The 8,957-nt window shown below is 57.4% G+C and overlaps 1 protein-coding gene across 1 annotated transcript in view; it reads right to left on the bottom strand.

The window, feature by feature from the left end:
- The window catches only part of SCARF2 (scavenger receptor class F, member 2), a 9,320-nt gene extending 1,107 nt beyond the window's left edge, over window positions 1-8,213 (bottom strand). The window contains exons 1-12 of the mRNA XM_006902533.1: window positions 8,029-8,213; window positions 7,763-7,943; window positions 7,444-7,529; window positions 4,083-4,141; window positions 3,894-3,995; window positions 3,166-3,685; window positions 2,856-3,074; window positions 2,597-2,725; window positions 2,013-2,116; window positions 1,819-1,936; window positions 1,577-1,692; window positions 783-935 (exon numbers count right to left, since the gene is read on the bottom strand). Of these exons, the coding sequence (XP_006902595.1) occupies window positions 783-935; window positions 1,577-1,692; window positions 1,819-1,936; window positions 2,013-2,116; window positions 2,597-2,725; window positions 2,856-3,074; window positions 3,166-3,685; window positions 3,894-3,995; window positions 4,083-4,141; window positions 7,444-7,529; window positions 7,763-7,943; window positions 8,029-8,213 (1,972 nt within the window). The remainder of the gene's footprint in view (window positions 1-782; window positions 936-1,576; window positions 1,693-1,818; window positions 1,937-2,012; window positions 2,117-2,596; window positions 2,726-2,855; window positions 3,075-3,165; window positions 3,686-3,893; window positions 3,996-4,082; window positions 4,142-7,443; window positions 7,530-7,762; window positions 7,944-8,028) is intronic.
- Window positions 8,214-8,957: the final 744 nt, after the last annotated feature.

The raw sequence follows: 8,957 nt of genomic DNA on the forward strand, positions 1-8,957 counted from the left end.
CTAAGTGCGTGAGAGGAGACAAGCTCCCCGTGCATTGGCATCCCCTGCCCTGCCACACCATGGACTTGTAAATGGGTTTAATTCATTCCTAGTGGTAAGGAGCGGCGCTACAATCGCAAAGCTCTGCTTTTGAATGCACCAGCTGCTCCTTAGTCTCCTACCATGTGATATACCGTCTCTGAAAACCTGCTGGAGGGTCAGCTATGGGTCGGTTCCAACTCTAAGGCACTCCAGAAGATTCCATACTTTCTTTCAGGGGTGAGGCTTAGAAGTCACTTGCCCACAGTCACCCAGGGGAGTGGTTGTAAGGAAAGATGACAGCCTCATTCCTGCTGTGGGTCACAAGCTCTTGGTGCAGGTGCACCCATCTCTTGCTCTGTAGATCTCCCTGACACTCCTCTGCTGTCCCTTCACCTTGCCCCACGGACTTAGCGCTCCCTCAAAGCAAGCTGCCACTGGGTTTTCTAGGCTGTAAATCCTAATGGAAGGAGAGGATCTTAATCCTACAGAACCACTGGTGGATTTAAACTGATGCGTGGCCTTTGAATTAGCAGCAGACCATGCCACTAAAATAACTTCCTAATCTCCCCTCCCCTAAATTACACCTGGGCTGTTTGAGCCATCCCTGCAGTGCTCAGTCTAGCAAGCCCTGCCCTGTCTCCCTACAGCACTTAGCATCACTAACATGTTCCACCCTGTGGGAGCCCAGAGCTCTCCCTCTGAACATTTTCCAGTTTGCTAAACTCTGGGCTGGAGAAACGCCCAAACAGGGCTGCACTCACCCTCATGGGGTACGCAATACACCGGGCCTTCGTCAGTGGTGTCGAAAGAAGAGAAGGAGGCCCTAGAGGACCAGGAAGGGGATGGCTGGTCCAGCCCTGAGGGTGGCTCCAGGAAGCTGCAGTTGAGTGTGTGATCCAGGTCGTGGTGGGCTACTGGGGGAGGAGGGAGGCATGGCTGCCAGGGGCTGGGCCTGCCCAGACTGTACCCTCAGAAACAAGCCATGATGTCTGTTGATGAAGTGACCACATCCACCAGCCCAGCTGGCCATGAACAAGGTAGATACGGGTCACAACAGTGCAAGTATACTGGGCAAGCATGCAGTTAATATGCTGGAGAGAGTTAGACCAAAGTGGTAGCAGTTGGCACTGTTACCACCAGTAGGCTGGGGCCAGCCTGCCTCACTTCACAGGATGTCAAGTCCAGAGATCCCGCATTACATAATGGCCCAAATGGGTTTTTCTACCTCCATCTTTACCTCCCAGGAGTTCTCACCCCCCCCCCCAGCTTTTAAAACAAGGGGGAAAGGACCAGTGCCCTGATGGGATCCAGAAAACAGGGCACTTCCATATTGGGATGTTCAGCTTACTTGTGCAGACTTGGAAGAGCGGAAGCAAGGAAGAACGCCTGGCCCGGAGGGCCACAGACCACCATCACTCACAGAAGCGAGCATTCATTCCCCTGCTCTACTCACACTTTACCATTTCCTCTGGTCACCCCTCCTGATGCCCAGCTATCTGTCCAGTATTGGAGGGAAACATTTCCCCAATGACCCCCCCCCAACCAGTGTCCTTACCTACGACCTTAGGCAGCTTCTGCCTTCGAAGTGGGATCCGAGGCAGCTTCATGCTGATGCGGCTGAAGCGCCCGCATAGCCTTTGGGGTGCCTTTTTCCTCCCTAGAGAGAGTTCCCTGCCAGGGGAGGCTTTAGTTAAGGATCAGTGAAGCGGGGAAGAGTGAGACCAAAGCCCAAACTGAGGGGCTGGACCTGACAGCCTGGGCAGAGCTGGCGAGAGCGAGCGTGGGATGGGGCCTCACCTGCGCCCTGAGTCCTTCCTGCGGCATGCGCAGCAGCAGCCGAGCAAAGAGAGGAGCAGGCCCAGGAGAAGGGCAAGCAGGGCGCCAGCTCCCATCACGCCCTTGCGCTGGTTGGTCTCTGTGGGGAGCGGTGCAAGGGATCAGCACTGGCGCTGGGTCTCCCCTCTGGATCCCCACTTCCGGACGCCACTCACCCAGGCGGCAGGCACCGGTGACTGGATCGCAGGATTCTTCGTGACAGTTGCAGGCCTGGGTGCAGTCCACGCCATGGAGCCCGGGGGGACATGTCAAATTACAGCTAAAGAGGATGTGGGATCAGAGCAGGGCAGAACGGCCCTCCAGTGGGGTTCCCCCAACCTGCCCTAAAGAGGAATCAGGTTCTCCAGTTTCGACCTCCACAGAGTGAAACCCCACCCTACCTCTGAGCACACGGGCACACACAGGTAGGGTGTGTGTGTGTGTGTGTGTGTGTGTAATTTTGCAAAGTTTTATGTGCAACAGGGCAGGCTTTAGGGTACAGGGCTGTGGTCACCCAGCGAAAGGCTCATTTCTAGGTTTGGCTCCTCTGTGGATGGACAGTGCTGAGGGACCAGACCCTAATCTCTGCATTCAACACCAAGTCCCTCGAAACGGCGGGGAGGGATATCCTAGGCCCCATCACTTCAGCCAGCGTAAAGCCCCTGGGATTGGACATGGCAACATTCACACACACACACACACACACACACACACACTCACTCCTGCCACCACAGCTCCTTTTGAGCTCCTGGGCACTCACTGGGGCCCATGGACGCCAGGACTACACAGACAGCGCCCAGACTGGAAGTCACAGTGGCCACTACCGCAGTCCGCGCACACAAAGGCGCAGTCCTCACCATAGGTGCCGTTGCTGCACTTGGTCTCACACCTGGGAAGGCAGGGAGAAGTCATCAGTAAGGACAAGGGGACCCAAAGACCCCAAGAGGGTCTGTGGTAAAGCTCTGAGGGAGGGTTAGATGAACTGTTTCTGGGGCCTGATAAGGGTGAATTGTACTCACCGGTCTCCGATCCACCCCGCATTGCAGCGCATGCATTTGCCAGTGACGTGGTTGCAGGCGTGCCCATCGCGGCACGGGGGGCAGCGATGGCTGCAGCCCTCACCATAGAAGCCGGCGGCGCACGGCTGGTCGCACTGGGTGCCATTCCAGCCCGGCTCGCAAGTCAAACAGCGGCCCTCGGCTACCGTGCACGGCTGCTGGCCCTTGCACTGGCCGCATCTGCGGAGAGGTGGGAGGCTCAGCAGAGACTGATGAGCTGTTCCCCGCCCATCCCTCCCCCACTCCCGCCCTCTCCAGGGCCCGTGCTCACCGACGGCGGCAGCCCTGACCATAGAAGCCGGCGGGACAGGGCTCGCGGCAGTATTTGCCCCGGTAGCCCGGCTCACAGGCGCATGTGCCGTCCACCGGGTGGCAGCGGCCGTGGAAGCACTGGCAGAGGCGCTCACAGCGCGCGCCGAACGTGCGCTCTCGGCACTGGCAGCGGCCGCTCTGTTGCTCGCAGGGTGACGTGTTGCAGGCGCACTGGTTGTTGCAGCTGCGGCCCCACCAGCCAGTATGGCACAGGCACGCGCCGGTCTGAGGGTCGCAGCGTGACGTGGCACTGCAGTAGCACGCGCTGGCGCACTGCGCGCCCCACCAGCCCGGCTCGCAACGGCACGCTCCACTCCACGGGTGACACACCCCATGCTGGCACTGGCATGCATGTTCGCATCGGGCGCCCCAGCGTCGCGCGTGGCACGTGCACTGGCCAGTCACGTCCTCGCACTGTCCGTGCGGGTGGCAGCTGCACAGCTCCTTGCAGTCAGGACCCCAGAACTGACGCGGACATTCTGCAGTGGCGAGTGGAAGGTGCTCGTGAACTCGCCAAACTGTAACCTTGGCGGTCCCATCCACAATCCCTTCATTCCCTGCTCCCAACTTGCCCCTTCTCCCCAAGCCGAGCTGAGTTCCTAGGCCAGACCCTACCTACCCCAGCCTCCCAGCTCTGAGATCCCCGCCCCACTGCCCAGCTCCAACCCTGTCGGATCCCGTGCTCACTGGTGTCGCAATTGGCACCGAAGTACCCGTGGCGGCAGCGGCATTCGCCTGGCCGAACGCACACCTCGTTCTCCGAACATGTGGAGTTGCCCTCACACACCGCTGGTAACGAGAGGGGCTTGAGCTGCAGCGCCTTACTCCTACACTCCTGCTCTCCACGCTCCCCACCCCTCAGAAAAGCCCACTCACCTATCCCGCATTCGTCCCCCTGCTGCCTCCAGCCTGTGCAGCACGCTAGCACGAGGGAGCTGCGGGTAGAGGAAGGGTTACTGAGCCTGCATGTGCTCCTTCCTGCCCACCACTGTTTCTGCTATCCTGCCGGGTGACCTAAACCTGGCAGCGGGGCAGGACCATCTCCACCCCTCCACCCACACCCCCCCGCAGTGAAAGAGAAAGCCAAGTCCAGGCGCAAAGGGAGGGAACAAAGGGAAAAGGTAGGGGACATACTACCTTGACCTGGAAGGCCTCCCTCCCCAGGCACTACGACTGAGAAAAGAGGTCTGAGAGAAGGAGTGGCAGCATGGAGGCTGGCAGGGTCCTGGGCATCCTTGAGGGTTGGGTCTGGTCAGTTGGGTGTCAGGGATTGGATGTTCCAGGCTGGGCTTGAAGGGTTAGAAAGGACCCTTTGATGCCCAGCTGAGGGCTGTACACCAGGGCAGAAGTTCAGCCTCTGAGTTGGGAGGGGAAAAAGATTCCAAAGCAGGGGTAGAAGGGAGCTCTGGTGGTTAAGAAGCTGCAATTCCAAAGTGGGGGTAGAGACTCTTGGGTATGAGGTGCCACCTCCATGCGGGGGCACCTGTGATGGAGGCAAGACAGGTGGAGAACTCACTGCTGTTAAGTCAGAACTGACTCATAGCTGACCTTCCAGCGGGTTTTACTTAGGCTGCAAAATGCACAGGTGCAGAGTACACGGCTGGTGGATTCCTACCATCAGAGAGGCACTGCCTCTGAGTTAGCAGCATGGCTTCCTACATTTAACTGTATTTAGCCTCAAATGGGTAAATGATTTCTAATGGCCACACTTTGGGTTGATGTGGGGTCTACATTCATAAAGTACTGGGGTGGCTGTGTGCAAAGATTTAACCATCATTGTCCAAGTGGGGAGCTCTGGTGGCCCAGTGGACAGGGAAATACTTTGGTGACAGCAGCCCAAAGGTTGGTATCCACCAGCTGATCTGGAGGGGGTGCGGGGTGGGGGAAGATGAGCGATCTCCCTCGTTTAGGGAGCTCTGGTAGCCTAGTGGTAAGGAGCTGCGTTGATTACCTAAAGGTAAGCCGTTCCTGTCCACCAGCTGCTGCAGAGGGGAAGTCTCCTCCCCGCGATTTACTGTCTCTGAAAACCCACTGGAAGGTCAGCTATGCGTGGGTTCCCACTGCACTACACATTAACAATAGCCCAAGTGAAGCCATGACCCCTGTATCCAAAGGTGACAGGGATGAGGGTACAATCGTTGTGGCTACAGATTTCCACAAAGCCCAAAAAGCACTTGATGCTATTCCTAAAGGCACCCAGCAGCCATTCACACTTGAAAATAAGTTTGCTTCTCCAGGAGAATGTGAATCTAGAAACAAAACACAGAGTGGGAGAAGGCTGGGCCCTGAGAGGCTTGGTTTCCTGAGAAAGGGTGCAGCAGACCCCACACCAGGCCATCAGGGTGGAATGAGGGTCTCCTACTCAAACTTCAGAGGAGGGTCAAGATGGCATCCTATCCCTCCCTGTAAACACTATAGGACCAGTTCTTCCTCAGGCCAGAAGTGGGACCTGTGGAAATGTCAAAGACAGCAAAAGGTCTCAGCATATTTTTCAAAAATAAGATAAAAATAGTGACCTCACCCACCCAGTTCTGGCACAGAGCCCCTACATGTCCATCTGAGAGGGATCCTGTCCAAGCAGATCTGCCCATCACTCTGCTGTTCCTTCTACTAGTCCTGGACTGGGGTTCCCTCCTGCAAGCAACTTTCCAAGATGGCCCTGGATCAGCCTGCAAGCCTGGCCCACCCTCCTGTCTGTGTTGTGGCAAGGAGTCTGGCTGTGTTGGGTGTGAATCCTGTGACCTCAGGTATGGTGGTTAGCCTCATGGAGCTGTACTCCTCACTGCAGACCCGAGGCCTGTAGGTTTGGTGTGACGACTGATGATGGGGGCCACACACTAAGAGCGTAGTTGTGATGTATCCTCCAGCCTGTGTTGGACCAGAGGACTCTGAGAGCAAGCTCTAGACATCTCTGTGTTTCTTTTGTCAAGCCCATCATGGCAGGAACCCAGTCCCCACTCCAGCATGCCTCAACCGCCTGAAATGCCACCGCCTCAATCAAGTCAGTGCCTATATTAGTCTCCTCTGAACAGAACAAGTCTGAAAACAGTAGTTTTTTCCTTCCTGGAAAAGAACCTGGTGGGACACCTCTGGGAAGGTGAGGTGGAGGCAGGGAGCTTGGCACAGGGAGTGTTCTGTGAGTCCCCCAGGAGCTGACCCCATGCAGAATACTGTTCCCCACAAACTGAGCTATTAGTTTCCCTCTTCTTAAACCTCTCCATCATGCCCACACCACACAAAGCTCTCAGGCCAGTGTCACCTGCTTCCCCTCAAACACCACCAAAGAGGTTCCCCAAGCCACTCAGGCCACACAAGAGGACCCATTCTGATTTCAGGCACCTGCTGGCACCAGGACTTGCTTCTGCCTGCATTCACTCTTGTACCCCCACACCCTTTCCCTGGTATTTATCCACAGACAGCACTCAGGGACTTCCCCTCGCCTCCAGAATTTCACCCAGCCCATTCTCCTAGGTGCTGGCATTGACAGGGAGCCTCTGGCACAGGCAACCAGTGCAAATGGGATTCCTCAACCACCTTGTCCCTCAGCTTCCCGATCTGTGTCAAGGAGATCCAGGCAATATCCCTCTCGGTCCACACCAGATCCATCAAGAAGCAGTCACTTCTGCCCTTCAAGCAACATCTGTCGAGTCAGAACAAACCCATAGCTGACCCTTCAGAGGGTTTTCAGAGGCAGTTAATCACATGGGAGGAAATTGCCTGTCCTCCCACAGAGCAGCAGGTGGATTCGAATGGCATGCTTTTAGGATTACAGCACAGCTTCTAACTCTGAGACCACCAAAACTCTTAAAGCCATTAAAATCCCACAACTTTTCACTGAGTTCTCTTTTCCATCCAGTACAAGGACAGAGGACCGCCAAGCCTGGCACCTCCTCTGTGCAAAGCCCCCTGGGGTTACCATGGCCCCCAAAACAAAACTCCAAGTCCTCAAAACAGGAGACAGACCCATTTATCACCTGTGAGGGTTTTCCCTTTGCAGCTTCTCCAGGACTTCCCTTGCTGGTCTTTTCTGTCCTCCATCGTAGCTCCTTGTTCTCTGAACTCTGGGACAGGCAGGGCAGAGACCATACTCTCTCCTACAGGCCCTCAAGGTGGTGTCCCCAGATCACACCATAAGACAGAAATCTCAATCCTTCAGTCCTCCTCAACACCGAGACTAAGTCTCTTTTTGGGACTGGGGTGCCTGGCTCCACTACTGTATTTGTCCCAAAGACCACACCTGCACACAAGGTGATTAGGGGAGTGCTCACTCAGACTCTCCTGCCTCATTGTTCCCTTGGCTGGAGGGGAGCCTTGATGGGGAACCTAACAAGGGGGAGTAAAGAGAGAAAAAAGCAGTGTATCACAAAAAGCCTCCCTCTACTAAACCCTCTTCATATGTGAACACAGGGATCACCTAGCCCGCCAGCTGGGTACCAACATCAGCCTCACTTTGTGGAGGTGAAAACCAGGATGCCTTGGTCCACACTGCTGAGGGAAACTGGACTCTCTGAGCTCTCTCAGCAGCGGAGGAGGTTCCCCAGAAGCTCAGCTCCTACCCTCCCATCCTGAGCATAACCCCCGACGGCAAGGGCATGAAGAGCCAGGTCATAGTCTGCCTGCCGGTCTCCAGAGAAGTCTGAGCAGCGAAGTTGAGGTCCGGGGGGCCGGTCATCAGGGCCAGGCGAAGGCGCCCTCCCCCTCTGCAGGCGCGTCCCGCCCGCAGCCGAGGCCGCATTCCTGGGGCCAGGGAGGCCGAGGAGAAGGAGGAGGCGCGGCGTGGATGTGAAGCAGATGGCTGGCCCGCCCCGGGGGCGGGGCTCACGGAGGGGCGGGGTCTGCGCGCCTCGGGATCCGAGCCTGGAAACCCCGCGCGGCCCCTCCACCGTCCCTTGTCTGTGGCCACCACCCTGGATGCAGTCTTCGAGGGCCCCGGCGCCCAGAGAGCACGGCCGCGACCCAGCCAGGACCGGCCCTGCGGTCACTTTTTCTGGCTCTCTGATCGCGCATCGCCCCTCACATCTTTACTCTCCTGGGCGTGAGATACCCTTGACCTCGTCTTGGCCCATGACCAGCCATCCAGACACCCACTCTACCTCGACCCGGGTGCCCAGTCCTGGCCTCGACTCTTGGCCCGCCGGCCATGCCCCAGCTGGGCTGTCCCCTGTCTGTCCCACAACAGCTTCTCCAGCCGTCTCTGCTGGGCGCTCCCGGGCGGCCCCTTAGAGCATTTGGGCCCGTACCCCGGAGCTACGGAGTTGCCAGGGGTTCACATTCTCTCGTTTGGGTGCCCATCACTGTCCTTCATACTCTGGTCCACACCGAGCTCCGGCTCGTTGGCGGCAGTCTCGGTCCCCACCTTCCTTGGATACCCTTATATCTAAACCACAAATCTGTACTGCCAAACACCGCCTGCCCCAGATCTTCGGGACAGGGAGAGCCTGACTCTGCCACCCTCAAAGTTCCCACCTCAAGCGAACTTCGTGCTGTGCGGAGCTCTGCACTTTCAGCTGCTCCCCAGAACACCCGACCCCCTGATTCTGCGCGACGCCGGCCTCCACTACCGGCTCTGGGGCATCCGTTGTCCGCGTCTCTCCTGAGATCTTGGAATTCGTGTGCCACCTCTCCCAGCGTCCACTCTGTGCCCCTCTTGGCCAAGCCCTACTCCGGGGGTCCTCGGATGCATAGCATGGTGTAATGTCCAGGCTCGGGGCAGAGCGTCTAGTGTGAGAAGCCCGCATCGCTCGCGCCCCT

This window comes from Elephantulus edwardii, unplaced genomic scaffold (genome assembly GCF_000299155.1).
Source record: "Elephantulus edwardii isolate Elephantulus edwardi_28Jun2011 unplaced genomic scaffold, EleEdw1.0 scaffold00424, whole genome shotgun sequence".
NCBI classification, from domain to species: Eukaryota; Metazoa; Chordata; class Mammalia; order Macroscelidea; family Macroscelididae; genus Elephantulus; species Elephantulus edwardii.